At 50.3% G+C, this 17,029-nt stretch overlaps 1 protein-coding gene across 1 annotated transcript in view; it reads right to left on the reverse strand.

The window, feature by feature from the left end:
* Positions 1-2,775: 2,775 nt before the first annotated feature.
* Positions 2,776-17,029, reverse strand: part of Tuft1 (tuftelin 1) — a 42,812-nt gene continuing 28,558 nt past the window's right edge. Inside the window, 7 exon segments of the mRNA XM_028857441.2 lie at positions 2,776-4,257; positions 4,822-4,922; positions 5,928-6,011; positions 6,890-6,995; positions 10,596-10,690; positions 11,216-11,344; positions 15,688-15,801. Of these exon segments, the coding sequence (XP_028713274.1) occupies positions 4,194-4,257; positions 4,822-4,922; positions 5,928-6,011; positions 6,890-6,995; positions 10,596-10,690; positions 11,216-11,344; positions 15,688-15,801 (693 nt within the window). The 3' untranslated portion in view covers positions 2,776-4,193.

Below are 17,029 nucleotides of genomic sequence, written 5' to 3' on the forward strand. Positions count from 1 at the left end.
TAAAACGCAAAACCAGACTGAGAGTTACCAGACAGACAGAAGAGTTCGGCTGGGCCCAGAACTCCAGTGACAGGGAGGGAAGGGCTGGCCCTGTGACAGCTCAACTCATAAGGGCTAACGATGTCCTTTCCTTCGGAGCTTTGAGGTCCTGCGGTTTAAGACTCGGTGACCAACACCCTGTCAGGAAATTAATTATCCTGCCACCATCTACCCTCAATCTCTTCTTCCACAGGGCTCCAGGGGAAGAGATTCTAGCATAAAGGCCACACACATTTTAAAGTCCAAAGTTGGCCTCCGTGAGCCACAAAGTACTTAGCTTTAAGAAGCGCCTCTTTCATCCTCAGCCCGGAGAAGCATCTTCCTTGGGAAAGGGAGGGATATCTGGGTCTCCAACTTTTGAGGTCAAGGCCATGTGCTTATAATTGGGACAGAATGGAGGAGACAATTGCTCCTTGCGAAGCCAGAGCTCTAAATCAAAGCCTGGAAAAGAGGCCAAGGGCCCTAGGCTAACATCTGTTGTTGAGTCATAGCCTGAATAGACTGGGGCCCTAGCTCAGCAGCTTGGCTCTGAGGAACGAGAGAACTCAGGGGATTACACAGGCCCCACACAAAAGCAGCTGCTCAGGACCAGGAGCTGGCTAGAGAGGGAACACTGCCTTTCCATTCCAGAGGGCATTGGCCTCCTCTCTGAAAGTAAACTACCTTGTCAAGCAGAGCATCCTTCCAGTGTGGAAACATTTCACGGTGGAACAGAGAACGGTTTGAAACCGGGACAAAGCCAGGCATGGTGGTGCACATCTGAAATCCCAGCACGTGGAGGGGGTGAGTGTAAAGCAGGAGGATGGTGGCTTTGAGGCTAGCCTGGGCTACATAATGAGATCCAAAGAGAGAGATGTAGACACACAGAAAATGAACAAATCATCTTTGAACCTTAGAAACCTGTCTGGCCTTAAACCACAGAAATCAACCTGCCTCTGCCTTCCAAGTGCTGGCATTAAGGGTGCGTACCACTAAGCTCTGGGTTTTCTTTTTACTTTCTTTGAGACAGGGTCTTTTTTTTAAAAAAAAAAAAAACAAAAAAAACTATTATGTTTACAGTGTTCTGCTTGCATGTATTCCTGTAAGCCAGAAGAGGGCACTAGATCTCATTACAGATGGTTGTGAGCCACTATGTGGTTGCTGGGAATTGAACTCAGGACCTCTGGAAGAGCAGTCCGCGCTCTTAACCTCTGAGCCATTTCTCCCAACCGAGACAGGCTCTTACTAAGCTGACTAAGCTGCCCTTTTCAGTCCTCCTGCCGCATCACTGAAGTTGCTGAGGTTAACCTGCTCCACCTGGCCGGAACACCATGTGCTGCCAGGCTCTTTCCTGCTTGGCGCAAGGAAAAATGCAGGCCAGGAACATGGGCAACTGTGAGGGCAGGGAGCAAGCGCTCCTGGGAGCTCCTTTTCCCACACCAGGCCTGTAGCCCACGTTTATAGGAGGCTGGCAATGATGGCTGCGTGTCTGGACAGCTCTTAACGCCCTCATGGCAAAGATCCCAGAGAGGCAGAGCTCAAGCCTCCCTCCGGCAGCACACGGGAGTTGGCTTAAAACACCACAGAACACGGGCAATAAAAACGGCCGAAGCCAGGAGCTTGCCATCTCCTCAGCCCCACTGACATCTCTAAGTGGAAACTGTCAGGATGAGGAGTGGTTGCCCAGCACTCTTCCTGCATCCTCCTTGGTCTTGCTCCTTTCAGCAGCAGCACACAGTGGTATACAAAGCAGACGCCAAAGATGCCCCCCCACACACACACACACATTTTTTTTTTTTGGTCTAAAGAATCTTTCGGTCTCCAGAATGTCTCCTGCCCACCTCCTATCTGCACCCATCATCTCTGCTCCTCCCAGGTAGCCCAGCAGGCCCTGCAGGGAGCCTCCCTTTCCTGCAGGGCAGCACATTCATTCCTGCATCCTCCAGCCAGGCCAGTCTTCTTGGCACCCTTGCCAACCCCACCCTGCTTCCACCCTGTTAATATTCTGAGACAAGCAGTCTGGGTATACCTGTGCCAAGCAAGATTGCCAGGGCAAGAGAAACCCAGGAGTCAGGAGGCAAACCCAGATCTGGGGTGGAATGTTTCCAGTGCATTTTGATGCCCACGTTGTGAGTCAGCCGAGGAAGCAGGGGAAGAAAAGTTACATTCTCAACTGAAAGAGAAAGGGGAACCAGAGGGGACGAGCAACAGGAGGCTGTTGTTTCCCGTTTCCTTGGCCCAGAAGAGTGTGCAAATTCAGGTATGGCTTGTTTGACCCTGCAGCCAATTAGCTTCCTGGAAGAAAGGTGTGGGGGGGGGGGAACCACTGTACTAACCCAGTGATACCCAGAGATTGCCAGAAACTACTGAAACCTCGAAGAATTGCAGTCAGTATTTCCAGGAAGCTGTTCACTTCTGCGAAGGCTGCACGATGCCCAAGCACCTCGGCTGTGACTGCCATCCCCCTGTGCAATCTCAGGACCTGTAACTGGGTAGTGCTGTTCCAAATTAGGTCACAGAATGGCCAAGTTCAGGGATCCCACAAGGTCACCACCCCAAACAGGGTCAAAGCTAGGGTTAGAGATCATGGGCCCTGGTGGCTCGTAACTTTTCTAAATACCACAGCATCCATACATCATAGTCCGAGAGTTGTAACACACCTTTCAGATGCTGACACCAGGATGCCACCTTCAAGAGACAGTGTGTTATGTTCTTTCATCCTCCCCAAGAAGTAAAAGGAGACCAGGCCCATGGGGCCAAGAGACACAATAGCATAATTTATTAAAGTTACCACACAACAACTGTGTCACAGACAGGAAGAGAATGTGAAGGGGCCTAGGGATCATGTTCAACGCCCTCATTCTGTAGAGACGGAAGTCTCAGGATACTGTACAGACAAAGCTGGGCCCTGGGCCTAGTCCTGACACACAGAAACACAAAGACTTGAGGCTTCTGGTGGTGAGCTAAGTAGATTTAAGACTAAAGCTGTTCCTGGGGTCCCACATTCAGGTGCTTGTATGCCCTTGAGGCTGCGAGAGCACACTGTAGGAGACACTTGGAGCTGCAGGGTCACTTGGGGCTGGTAGAGATTGTTATGGGGTGGGAGGGTTCTCGGAGGTTAGTAAAACCCACCCCTGCCCCCCCCACAGTCCCGACTGCCCTTTTCCCCGGACAGCACGCACCTGGGGGCAGACGCTAGCCTCCTGAGTTATGGACTGACTCGGGAGGAAGAGAGGAAAAGCAGTAGCTAGAGGGAGGGCCTGGGGAGTCAACCAGAATATTCCCCCACGTCCAGGTAAGCCCGAACACCCAGAGAAGACCGAGGGACACGGGGACTAAACCACCTACGAGAGATAAGCAAAACCAGCAATAACTTAGCAAAATAAATACAGTGAGGGTTTGGCTGGGACTGATGAGGAAACAGTTCTTAGCTGTGGGTCAGGAAGACTGAGCTGTGCCTTCCCGGACACCACAGGGGAAAACCCCGAGACGGGGAGCTTCCAGAGCGCCAGAGAAGGCCCATGAACTATTCGAGGCCCTAGGGAATCTTCCTGCTAAAAACTGCTCCCTGGATGGACATTCCTTTGTCTCCAGAAAGGCAAGGCTATCTGGTTTAGGTTCCCTGGTGAGGACCAGGCCTGGCCAGCAGGCCCCCACTGACTGTCTGTGGGAGGCCCTGGACAGCAGGGCACAAGGGTGGAGCCAAGCGGAAGAACAAACAGTTTGTTGCTAAGAACTGAGCTGTGTTTGCAGAAGGAACTCCATTCCCCCAGGACACGCTCCAGTCACTGTCCTTCCAGCTTTTGGGGGCCCGAGACAAATTTTGTCACTTCTCTGGACTTGATGAGGGCCTGGCTGTGAGGCAGCTGGACTCCAGTGGACACAGCAGGGAAGCTCGGTTACACAGAAAAACAGTAACTGGGAATGAGGATATCGTCCCGTTCCTGCTGGCAGGAGAATGTCTTCCCTAGGCCTGCAGTGTCCCGGGGAGACAGACGCTTCTGCTCCATCTGCCAGCAAGCAGAGGATAAGAGCCTGGGGCATGAGCCCAAGACCTGGGGCCACCGGGGTGCGGCAGCAGCGAGAAGTCAGAGTCAGTATCAACAGCCTACAGGGGTGGCGGGCTTCTCCGCAGGTCTGAGCGATAGCAAACGGCACCATCCGTCTCCCGCAGCTCAGGTTTCCACCACTCGGATGAGAGGCATGGGCTTCGGGCTGGGGGGCTTGGATATCCTGACACTGGAGAAAAAGGAGTAAACGCTGAGGGCTGGGCTACTGCATCCGCTCCACGGAGCCTCCCCGCCACGGTGCCTCGGGAACACTACACTTCAGGGCTCGCTCATCTCCTGAGTTCTATGGAAACAGTGGTTTTCAGGACCACGGAGGGGAAGCTGCGGCGTGACCTAGTTATCTGGTGGCGAGGGTGATGAAGATGGGATGGTTAAACAACTGAGAAGTGGATACAGCTGAGATGCCCGATTTTCCTCCAGGAGTTGAGGCCTTTTTGAGAATCTCTTAGAAACAACAACAAAAAAGCCTCCTCTAGAAATATGCAAATATATGCACAGATTTGCAATATGCAAATACTATAAATACATTTTACATACAATTTCAGGGGTTCATATACTTCCAGAAGCCATTGCATGGTCCTCCTAGGCTAGCAAGTAGCCTGTTGACGGAACTCAGATTGGAGACTGGGGCAGAAAGTTGGGTTTCAGTCTTCCTGGCCTCAGCACTGAAGGCTTTCCAAAGTTCCTGCGCTCTCGCCTGTCCTGCCTGGGCCCCCTCTCTGCACGTACTCACCTGCCCAGGTTCTCTGTCTTGGCTCGGGTCTGCGTGCTGAAGTTCCCATGACTGACCTGCTTCTCTATCAGATGCTCCATGCGGTCATGCATCTCCAGGTTCTGGAAGGCCAGCACAGGGTTACAGTGGGTCTCTCTGGCTTGCCGCATGCCCCCATTCGACTTGCACGGATGCTCCTGTTCACTCCCTCTTCACCAGCACACCACAGCCAGGGGAGTCCTCTCCCTTCACCTTCATTACAACATACCACTCCCTGCCTCTGGCACTTGCCCCTCAGTAACTCAGCAACACTAGTCTCGTCTAGCTCCTCCTCTGTTTCCTGTACACAGCTTCTTGAAACAGTCATATGCCTTTGTCAACAGGCTGGCTTTTAAAGCAGCTGTAGTTTCTCTGTTGTTTCCACTGCTGCTTTTTATTTCTATGTATGCCTGTGTGAGCGTATGCCACATGCACACAGGTAGGTGCCTTCCAAGTCTAGAAGAAAGTGTCAGATGCCCAGGAGCTGGACATACAGGTGGTTGTGGGCAGCCAGATGTGGGTGCTGGGAACTGAACTCGGGTCCTCTGGAAGAGCAGCAAGCTCTTAACCGCTGAGCCATCTCTCCAGTCCATACAATTTTGTTTTTGATTTGTTTTTCCCCGACATATTTTATCTTAACTCTAGACCACCCTTTCTCTAAATATCCTGTCTCCCCTCTGTCTCCCCTGTTACAGGGATCTTAACACAGTGGATTGCAAAGTGACCTGAAGGTGGTCAACAGACAGGAAGGGCTCTGCAGCAAAGCGGAAGAAATGAGACTAGGAAGTCACCTTGACAGCTGATTGAACAGTCAGCAGAGCTGTGAGGAATGCCAACTACAGAATGTGCCCTCTTCCCTCAAAGCCTGGCTCCACTGTCAGCAAAGCCCACGTGCCCAAGAAGTGCCATGGTAGGTGGCTTGCATCATGATGCTCTGCCCTCTCTGGCAGGGACAGGGTCTTACCACTGTCAGCTGCCCCCAGACACCCAGTTCCAAGCAGCTGCTGGACAGGACCGAGCCAGCCCGCCCTGTGCCCAGACTTCTCAAGAACCCAGTTCCCTGTTGGGGGCCCGTCCCATACACAAACCTCGGCCTCCAGATAGGCAATTTTCTCCTTGAGCTCTTGAATGGTGGCATCCTTGGACTGGATCACAGCTTTTGAATTCTGGAGCTGCGAAGACATAAGAAACATCTTGCAAAGATTCAGTCCACACTCACCAAACCCCTCCCTGACTAGAGAAAAGCCAGCAGAGTCGAAAGGAGAGCTTGCTCTTCTCACAGTTTCACTGATGTTTCTATAAAACCTTTCGCCGGCGATGGTGGCGCACGCCTTTAATCCAAGCACTCGGGAGGCAGAGCCAGGCGGATCTTTGTGAGCTCAAGTCCAGCCTGGTCTACAAAGTGAGATCCAGGACAGGCTCCAAAGCTACACAGAGAAACCCTGTCTCGAAAAAACCAAAACAAAACAAAACAAAAAAACCTTTCTTTTCATCACTAATGAAGCCAGAAGCAGGGATGGCAGAGTGAGAGGAAGCGCCATCCTTAACTCCAAAGTGCACAGGAGACCATGCAAAATCTAGTCCTCTGGGTTCTGCAAAGTGTCAATTATTTATTCGTTCGTCTAGGAAACACTGAGTGCTTACCATACCATAGCTCCTGTTCTAAACAATGAGAAATGGCAGTTAACAAAACACATGCAAAGGGAGCTGGCCCAGAGACAGGAAATGATCCCCTGGGTTCGGGGAGGAGAACCTTAGGGTCTCAAAACAGTTTTGCAGCTGAGCCTATCCCAAACACACTACGCTGAAGCTCGGACGGAAGAATCAGGCAGAGGATCTGCGGGAGATGACTGGGTTTATTGTGACTCCATTACTCATTCACCAAAAAGGCGTAAGGGTGAAGTGAGACCAGCCTCTTCCCCTTCCCAAGGGGAAAACAATGTCAGGGAAGGGCAGAGGAAGAGCAACACCGGAACTCCGTGTGTGGAATAAGTAACGAAAGCACAGGCCTGGGGTGAGCACAGGGCAGGTAAAACAGGACCCCCTTTACCTGCTCTATCATCTGCCGGACTTTCCGCTGCTGACTCTTCAGCATGTCATCCAAGTGGTGGGTCTTCTCCCGAAACCCAGCCACTTCCTTTTCCAGAGCAGCAGCCCTGGGAACAAAGACCAGGAGGCTGAGGTGAAGTCACACTTGCCACCAAGAGTAAAAGTCCCTGTGCCCCGGTGGCCTCCCCTAGAGAGGTAGTGATGTCTAGTCCAAATGACGGGAGGCAGCGAGTCATTTGCACGCCACTAGGGGGCAGAGTGTGTTGTTTCGGCTTCTACGGGATAGGACCACAATCACGCTAAGCAGCCTAAAGCCTACCAGGCTAGCTCTGAACTCACGGGTATTGTCTTGCCTCGGCCTCCCAAGTTGTTAGGAATACAGGCATGCACCATCATGCCTTGCCAGCGGCAGGTTGTTTGTTTGTTTTTTTTTTTATTAACTTTATTATTAAACTTTTTCAATATTAAAGCCAGGAGAAAGTTGGCTGCCTTGCATGTTATAAGTTTCTGATTATGCCAAAGATTTAAGTAGAAACTTGGATTATTCTAAGCAAACAACGCCAAGATCCTCAATAAGAAATGTTTTTTCTCTGTTCTTAATTTTTTTTTAATTTAATGATTTATTTTTTACTCTATGTGCGTTAGTGTTTTACCTGAATGTATGTCTGTTGGACCCCCAGAACTGGAGTTACAGACAGGTATGGGCTGCCATGTGTGGTCACTGGGAATGGAACCCAGGTCCTCTGGAAGAACAGCCAGTGCTCTTAACCCCTGAGCCATCTCTCCAGCTCCTCTGTCGTCATCATCATCATCATCATTATTTTGTTTTTTTGTTTTTCAAGATAGGGTTTCTCTATGTAGCCCTAGCTGTCCTGGATCTCACTCTGCAGTCAAGGCTGGCCTCGAACTCACAGAGATCCGCCTGCCTCTGCCTCCTGAGTGCTGGGATTAAAGATGTGTACTACCTCCCCCAGTTCCTCAAACCCTTATAAATTTCCAATCACAGGAGTGATGGGGACATGTTTTCCTATATAGTATTTGGTCTTGTGTTTCCAGCTCCTGACAAGATGCTTAGCATCTCCAAAAGTGCTAAAGGTGTCTTAAGTACACTTAGGAAGTGAATATTGGCTGGGTTTGCAGATAGTTACAGGATGGGGCTAGTTAAAACTCCAGCCCCTCTCCAACCTCTCTGGGGGAGAGACCGACCATGCCTGTACACTGGACAAGTGTTTAAAGACCTCTGGGTCCAGAAATGCACAGGCATGTCAAGAGGACAGCATATAGCAACTCCCCGGGGACCTCTATGCAGCGCATCTGTGCACCTGATCTTAGAACCTATCTTCGCCGCATAACTGAGCCACATTCTGATCTGTTGTTCAGGAGCCCTGAAATCCTGTTAAAAAAAAGAACCTAATCACATTGTTTCATCAGTCCCATGAGCCACTACAACAAATTCCTGACTTGAGGAAGCAAGAATCCCACCCCCATGCAAGCATTTTGTAGGTAAATGGAAAGGTATATGGGTAGCCTTGAGCATACTAATTTTGACTGTCAGCTAAATGGGGGTGGAACTGAACCCTTGACACATGGGGCCTGCATTGACTCTGGGTAGTCTCAGACTTGAATTAATTGTGGGACCCAGAATCGATGTCAAGAGAGAAGTAGAAAGTTGCTTGATGACACACCGCTATGAGCAGAGTTTTCCTTGGTCAGTCACTTCTGAGAATGCCCAGAGGATCCTGAAGTGCCAGGATACTGGTTACCCCCAGTTCTGCCTGAAGACAAGTGCACGCTGCTAGAAAGTGGGTGGTACTCAGGGGTGAGGCGGCCACAGTGGGCCTGCGCCCCACGTCCTTCCTCAACTTCCAACATTCTAAATCCCACCCTCAGTTCCCCACACGAGGGTGCGCCGCTGTCAAACACCATTCCAGAGCATCAGTGGGGGTTCCTCACCCTTAGTTTCTCTTGTTCTTCTCTTAGTCTGCCCTGCGAATGTCCCACACAGAGGAAGAAGAGGTTCTGAACGCAGCCATCTCTCAACACCCAAGGGGGAATGATTACAGAAACCCCACCCCATGTGCTTCCGGCCCTCCTCAGTATTTGCGTGTGTCCTCGGCATGTGCATCTTCCCTTACACTTCACCTCTAGGTTATTTAGGATACCTAATACACAAATGCCACAAAATAACTGTTCATTGTTTGGGGGGCCAATGGCAACCATGTAGCATATTATGCCATGTTTGGTTGATGTCCTAGGAGGCCTGCTCTTTTCTGAGGGGAGCTAGAGCAGGAGTTGGATGTGGAGGAAAGGAGAAGTGGGGAGAGACGGGGGTGGGGGGTGGGGGATGGGGGATGGGGGGGATGGGGGAGGGGGTTGGGGGAGGGGGGTGGTTGGCAGTCAGGATGTAATAAAGCAATAAAAGAGACTGTAGAGATTCAGTAAAGAGACAATTTCCCATTTTTGTTTTTGTTTTTTTTTTCCTTTGAGACAGGGTCACACTATGTAGCCCTTGGTGGCCTAGATCTTGCTATGTAGACCAGGTTGGCCTCAAACTCATGGCAATCCACCTGCATCTACCTCCTGGGTGCCGGGATGAAAGGCGGGCGCCACTACTCCCAGCTTCAACTGTTCTAAAGTTACTCTGTGTGAAGTCAAACCAGAAAGGGGCTTCCACACAGAGGCCCGCACTTCCGTGCCCGGAAGGTCAAGCCTGGCTTGTTCTGAAGTAGAGAAAACACCCGTTTTCAGCCGGAGGGGCTGTGACTGCTGATCCTGGCCCTTCAGGTACTGTCTACTGAATTTGACTTATACAATGGTGATCAGGCCGACTATGGCCTACGGAGATTTAACTGTTTGTTTGTTTGTTTGTTTGTTTGTTATTCATTTATTTTTTGAGCCAAATCTTGTTACATTGCCCAGGCTGGCCTGGATCTCATGGTCCTTCTGCCTCTGGCTCCTGCGTACCTGGGAAAATAGGCACGGACTATCACTACTGCACCCAGAATCTAGCGCTTAGTTAGTTAGAGACAGAATTTCACCCTGTAACACAAGCTGGCCTTGAACTCAAAGCAATCCTCCCGCCTCAGCCTTCCAACAAGTGCTTAGGATTATAGGCATGTGCCACCATGCCCTGCCAACATCTTATTCGGTCCTGAAGACTCAGGAGGCAGTCTTTGCTCTGTGGGTCCCACTGATCTGGGACCTCTGATCCCCTCTCCTCAGTGAAAATTTTTCACATTTTCTTGGGAGGCAGAAAACTCAGTAATCCCCCACAGGCCTCTGAGAGCTCTAGCAGGTGGTTCTCGGTTTCTATCTGAACTGCTTAGAGCAACAGGAAGTCTTCGTGAAGCCATGGTCCTGTCTCGTCACATGACCTCCAGGGACTTCCAGTGTTTCTGGAGTGACGTGCCCAACGAAAGCTCCTTTGGTGAGAGCTGCAACAGCCAGTGCCTCTTCGGCTCTGCCTGACCTTAGCTCCAAAACCGTCAAATCCTTTCCTTTAGGTTACTGCCCCCACTTTAAAGGAGATCCTGAAGGAGATGGCCTTGTGAAGAGCATCTGCCCGGGTGGGCTCCACCCTGTGTGAGCACACTGAGTTGGAACTGGAAGATCTGACCTCAGCGCCAGCTTCCTTCCAGTCCTGGCAGGCAGCTACGCCTCCTGCCCTCTTTCTTACACCCAACTTTGCAGGGAACAAGGGTCCTTACTTTTCTCTTTCTGCTTGGCAGTCAGCATTCTTGATCCGAAGCTCCTCTAGGGCCATCTCCCCTTCCCTGACTTTCAACAGTAAGGCTTGATGCTCCTGGGTGAGACAAAAAGAAAGAAAAAGGCATGTAGCAGCAACAGCCGTCAGCAGAGTCTGTGCTTGGGGTGAAATGGGCACCTGAGCAGGGACTTGGCTGCTGCTGGGTCTGGGACTGTTGCCAAAGAGCAGCAGGCCAGGCTGGTTTGCTGGGCGCCCTCCCCCATCAGGGACGGCCTTTCCCACTTTCAGCACACAGAAACTTCCCAGCCTCACCCAGCTGCTGGCAGGAGACGGAGGCCCTGTGTTGTGCAAAGCCTCCTGCCAGCCCTGGTCAACCAGGTAGGTGACTGGCTGCTAAGAGAGTCTTCCCAAACCCGAAAGGGGCATCTGTGTACAAACAGGTCTGAGGCGGGAATAGTTCCGCCTGTAGTGGAAGGAGGTGGAGGCTAGGTGTCCGACCTCCATTCCTAAAGCGCTGGAAGGTATCAGAAGGGATATGCATGGCTGCTGGGAGGGAAAGAAGCCTCGGTGGGTCCCTTCCTGCCCCAGGGCTGGACACTGAAGCCAGAACAGCACCATTACCGTCTCCATCCCCAGCAAGCGCCTCTGTAGCTCCCCGACTTCTGCCGACTTCTGCTCCACTCGGTCCTCCTCTCTCTGAAGGGCCACATTGCTCTGTTCTGCTTCTCGCTGATACTGGCTGAGTGTAACCTAGGACTGTGTGTTCAACAGTGGGAGGAAAAGAGGCAAACGTAGATAGACCTTAGAAAGAGAACCTGGGATGGCGTCAGAGCCACGATGGGACAAAGGCGGAGACTGACTGGCCCCGCACAGACTAACTCCATCTCCAAGGTTAACTGGCACAACAGTTCATGAAGACCCCCTGGCCACCATCTTCAACACCTCCATGACCCTCCAGTGCTGACCAAGCTTAACCCAGAGTTGTGGCTTTCCTGCTAATCGGAAGCAAATGGCCCAGGAGACGCACTCCCAGCCTACCATTTCCCCACTCCTCCGCTTCCCCACCAAGGCCAACACATGCACACCGCCTGCACCGGGTGCTGCAGCATGCAGGTTCTGTCCTTCAGCGGGTGAGAAAGCACTTCGGAAGGAACAACAGACTTCTCGATTGTTAGAAAGAGAAAATAAGGAACTGGCCTTGCTGCCTCTTCCTACACCTCACCAACTCCTGCTTACCACTCAAGTCTCACAGCTATCCCTCTGAACATCCTTCTAGCCCAAAAGAGCAGGTTCTTTTCAGGTTCTGTGTGCCCCTGAGCACAGTGCAAGTTCCTGCCACACCGGCCTGGGGTCCTTCCACACTTCCAAAGAGCCGCAGGCTTCCTTGTGTGCAGCAACTGCCCGACAGGCTAGGGTGCAGCTGCTGTTCATTTAGTCCAATACTCTCCCTGTCACAAATCAAGCTAATGGCAGGGCCCGTGCGACCACCAAGAACCTCACCATCCAGTTCTCTGCTTCCCACCCACCCCAGACACCTCATCCTTTGGTAAAAGAGAATCCAGAGAAGCTCTGGAAGGCCTGGGTGAATCAGGGAAGAGAAAGCCCAATGCAGGGAGTATGTGATGGGACCTGTCTACATAACACACTTGCCCTAGCCACGCAGATTCACTGCAAATCCCTCCTGACAGCAGGCAGCCATTAGAACAGGAATCCATGCTTTCTTTTTTCTTTCTAAAGATTTATTTATTTATTACATATACAGTGTTCTGCCTGCACACTGGGAGAAGGCACCAGATCTCATTACAGATGGTTGTGAGCCACCGTGAGGGCGGTGGGAATTGAACTCGGGACCTCTATTAAGAACAGCCAGTGCTCTTAACCTCTGAGCCATCTCTCCAGCCCCAGGAGTCAATGCTTAATGACAGGTAATACTTATGATAATTATCAATCTTGCCCTTTATACCCCCAGGTTCAGAAAAGCAGACTGGACAAATCTTAAGGTTAAGAAACACCCTCAATCATGTGTATTAGCCTAAAACAGGCCAGCTTCTTGGGCAGGAGCTTAGAAAAAGGGTTCTTATCTCAGTACATAAACACCATGCTCAGGCTGACGTGTGCCCGAGCACAGAGTTAACAGAGCCATGATCCTAATCTCCAATGTCTATCACAGAATCACAAAGATGTACAAAAAACAAACCTACCAACAGGCCTAAATAAAAAAATTAAAAAAAAAAAAAAAACCCAGACTGGTTTTCTGAATCTGTCCCAGCAGTTCAGCCCGCCCTGTCACATAGGAAGGAACCAGACCTAAGAGGCACCTGTTGCAGATGTCAAGAACAGCCCCACTATCCCAGCTGGCGACTGCTATCTCAGGGCCTTGTGCCTGCAGCCTAAGTTCAGGCAGCTTCCTTAGGAGCAGCAGGCTCGACCACAGGCGCTCAGAAATGACAAGCATGTTTGGAATGCCGCCACGAATTCTCAAGGCCTTCCAAGACCTGAAACTGCTCAGGGCTAGGGCTTCAGCCCCTCTTCCTTGTATTTCTTCCAGGGAATAGAGGAAATAGACGGTCATCAAACGTACATAAATAACCAGACTGTCCAAACTATGTCACAGGAAAGAGACTGGGAACCCCATTAACCACAGGGCTGCTCTGCTCACAGACTCGTCTAAAAACTGTCCCAAGTCAAACTATGCATAACAGGAAAGTCTGCTAAGAAACCCAGCACTGCAAAAAACGAAGTCTGTCTCCTCTTCTAAACCACCCGAAGCAAGTGCTCACACACAGCCTCACACGGTCATTCGTGAATCCTTCCAACAGAACCTGAAATCAGCTCGAAGAAAGGCTGCGCTGTGGCTCAGTTTCCCTAACCCTGAAGCAGCCTGTCATTCTCAGTGTTCTTCCTCTTCCTCCTCAATCCTCCTCTCAAGAATCTCCTGGTTTGGGGTCAGCGGATGGCTCACAGGTAAAGGTGCCCGCCAGCAAGCCTGGAGACCGGCGTTTGGTGCAGACAGCCATACGGTGGGAGGGAAGGACCAACTCCAGAAAGAGAAACCCACCCTCCACACATGCACACACGCACCGTGACCACCACCCACCCACAACGGAAAAACAAAACAAAACTCTTTTCTAGTTCCATGAAAAAGCGTTCAGGCTGGTTCCTCCTTCCGCAAGCTCCCAGTGTGCCTGTGATGAATATTATCCTATCGTATTTTATTTGTGAGTGAACAAGAACGGGTAACAGAAGGCTAACGACACAGTATAGACAGAAAACTGCCCAGTGCACTTCATTTTATACCCAAAGAGTTTTTCCAAGGTGAACCAAAGACCTTGAACACTCTTAATAGAAAGGGGCTTTTCCTGTTTATAGATTTTGTTTTTTTGTTTTTTTTTTTTTTTCAAGACAGGGTTTCTCTGTGTAGCTTTGCGCCTTTCCTGGGACTCACTTGGTAGTCCAGGCTGGCCTCGAACTCACAGAGATCCGCCTGCCTCTGCCTCCCCAGTGCTGGGATTAAAGGCAAGCACCACCACCGCCCGGCTAGATTTTGTTTTTTATTCATTTATTTTAAAAGATTTATTTATTTACTATGTATACAGTGTTCTGTCTGCATGTTTGGTAAGTGACAGAAGAGGGAGCCAGATCTCACTACAGATGGTTGTGAGCCACCATGTGGTTGCTGGGAATTGAACTCAGGACCTTTGGAAGAGCAACCAGTGCTCTTAACCTCTGAGCCATCTCTCCAGCCCCTGGTTTTTTGTTTGTTTGTTTGTTTTGTTTTGTTGTTGTTGTTTTAATTTTTGAACCCTCTAAAACAATCTAGATTATTGGGGGTGGGAGTGGGCTGGTGAGATAGCTCAGCAGGGTAAATGTAGTTCAATCCCCAGGACTCACAAGGTGGAAAGAGAGAACTGACTTCTGTAAGCTGTTCTCTGACCTCCATGGCAGTCAAGTGTCCTCTACCCACTGCACAAATGACTGACTGACTGACTGACTGAATAAATAAATAGGCATAATTTTTTACAAGATCAACTAAAGAGCCAGAAATGTAGTTCACTGATAGATGCCTGCCTAGTGTGCATTCAATCTCCAGGACCACAGTGGGTGGGTGGGAGGGTGGGTGGGTGGATGGATGGATGGATGGATGGATGGATGGATGGATGGATGGATGGATAGATAGATAGATAGATAGATAGATAGATAGATAGATAGATAGATAGAATTTTTCAAAGCCAACTTTGGCTACTTGAGACCCTGTCTCAAAAACAACAGGGGTTGGAGACAGCTCATGGATTAGAGGCTTGTTGCCCTTCTGGAGGACCCAGGCTTGATTCCCATCACCCACCTGGCAACTCACAACCATCTAGAACTCCAGTGCCGGGGTCTAATGCTTCCTTCTGACCTCCTTAAGCACCAGGCATGCATGTGATACACATAACATGTAGACAAAACAGCCATATACATAAAATAAATAAAATCTAAGAAAAAAAATCAACCATAACAATAATAAAGGTGACAAAGCCCTGTGTGTCCACCAGCATAGTTATTTGACAACAAAGATTTATTCACTCACTCTGTCTACATGTGTCTACAAAGACCTACCTTATGCCATGTATTATAGCAGGCACTTGAGTTCTGTGAACGTGATAGCAAAAGTCCTTGCCTACAAGGAGCCTCAGACTCTGTGATTCTTGATATGGTGCACACAGCAATGACTTATGAATTATCTGTGGTCCCAGACCAGGACTACTACACAACTTCAATAGAGCAGAAAATCAAGATCCAACCTTCAGGGGCTAGCCATGTAGCCCAGAGGTAGAGCACTGCCTAACACCCACAAGGGAGACTCAGTCCTCAGCCCTGCAGGGAAGGAAAAGACAAGACCTGACCTTGGAACTGCAGTCAGAATTGGACAGCAAACACTTTAACATCAGGGAAAGCAGAGGCAGACAAGAGGTGTGCAAGGCTTCAGAGCATTGCATTTCTTGTTGGCTACCGTCCACCCAGACAACACGAAGTCGACGCTGAGAAAGTCACTGGCGCTTCACCCAGGAGCCAGTCCTTAGGGCCCCTTTTCTCCAGATCCCAGATCTTACCTCAAAAGCCATACGGTCTGACTGGTGTCGCCGCTCAGCCTCCTGCAGCTTGGCAAGCAATTCCTGCACGGTCTTCTTCAAGCTCTCAACATCTTCACTCACGTAGTTGTCAGCCTAGAAGAGGAGCAGAGAACGGAAAGGAATATTGCCACATCTGGGACCTGGTAAGAGAGGGCTGCCTCCCTGCTCAACGCTGGGATCTGCATGACCCTCGCAAAAGAATTAGCATCACGGCAGGGTACACAAAAACATTCTCCCTTAATCCCTAAGGGACTTGGCCAGTCTCAAACCACTCAACGATTTAGGACACAGTAACTTTGAAACACACCAAGGGAATGGTTTCTTTTTTTCTTTTTTTTTAAAGATTTATTTATTATGTATACAGAAGAGGGCGCCAGATCTCATTACAGATGGTTGTGAACATGTGTTTGGAATTGAACTCAGGACTTTGAGAGCAGTCGGTGCTCTTAACCTCTGAGCCATCTCTCCAGCCCCGGAATGGTTTTAAAACACCTACATTTTTTACATTTATTTTGTGTGTTGGGGTGGCGGTGTGTGTGCCGCTGCACACACACAGAGGGTGGAAGACCACCTGCTGGAGGTGTTCCCTCCTTCCATTCTGTGGGGCTCAGAGACTTCAGGACAAACCCAAACTTGGCCACAGGTAGTGTTACCTGATCATCTCACTAGCTCAGTGGAAAGACTTCTTGGGGGTGGAGGTGGGGGCAGTGTGTGCTGTCTTTATGGGCATGCTCTGCCTTCCTCCAGATAAGAATGCTTTATTGTTGTTGTTCTGACATAAGGTCTCATTCTATAGCCCAGGTTGATCTGGAACTCACTATATATATAGTTCCAGTCTGACCTCAAATTTGTAGCAACCCGGCCTTGGCCTTCCTGGGCTAGGATTAAAGGTATGAACTACCAGTCCCAGGTTCAGAGGAGAGCTCTCCGAGAACAATGACCTCGCTCCCTTTTGGACTAGGCTCCCATCACATGGAGGTTGGGCAGCCCCGAAGCCCAAAGGCACATCTTCTGCTGTTTTCAGGACTCACACCAAGATCAGCAACGAAAAGGGACTGTTGGCTGGATAGACAGGTTTAGAGCAAAAGCAGGAGGCACATGGATGTGATGTGAGGAAGAAACGGGCGCCTCACTAGGTGAATGCTAGCTGTCCCTCCCAGACACACCCAGCCGTGGGCTGGCGGTAAGGCTAGGCGGGCAGGCGGGCGTGCAGGGTCTCGCTCTCACTCCTGCTGCAAAGGCATGCACACAGCCTAACTCCGAGCGTCTGACACACGCTCCCAGTCTTGCACAGTGGGAAACAGCAAACCCCAGCCTTTGC

Source organism: Peromyscus leucopus, chromosome 6 (genome assembly GCF_004664715.2).
Source record: "Peromyscus leucopus breed LL Stock chromosome 6, UCI_PerLeu_2.1, whole genome shotgun sequence".
Classification (NCBI taxonomy): domain Eukaryota; kingdom Metazoa; phylum Chordata; class Mammalia; order Rodentia; family Cricetidae; genus Peromyscus; species Peromyscus leucopus.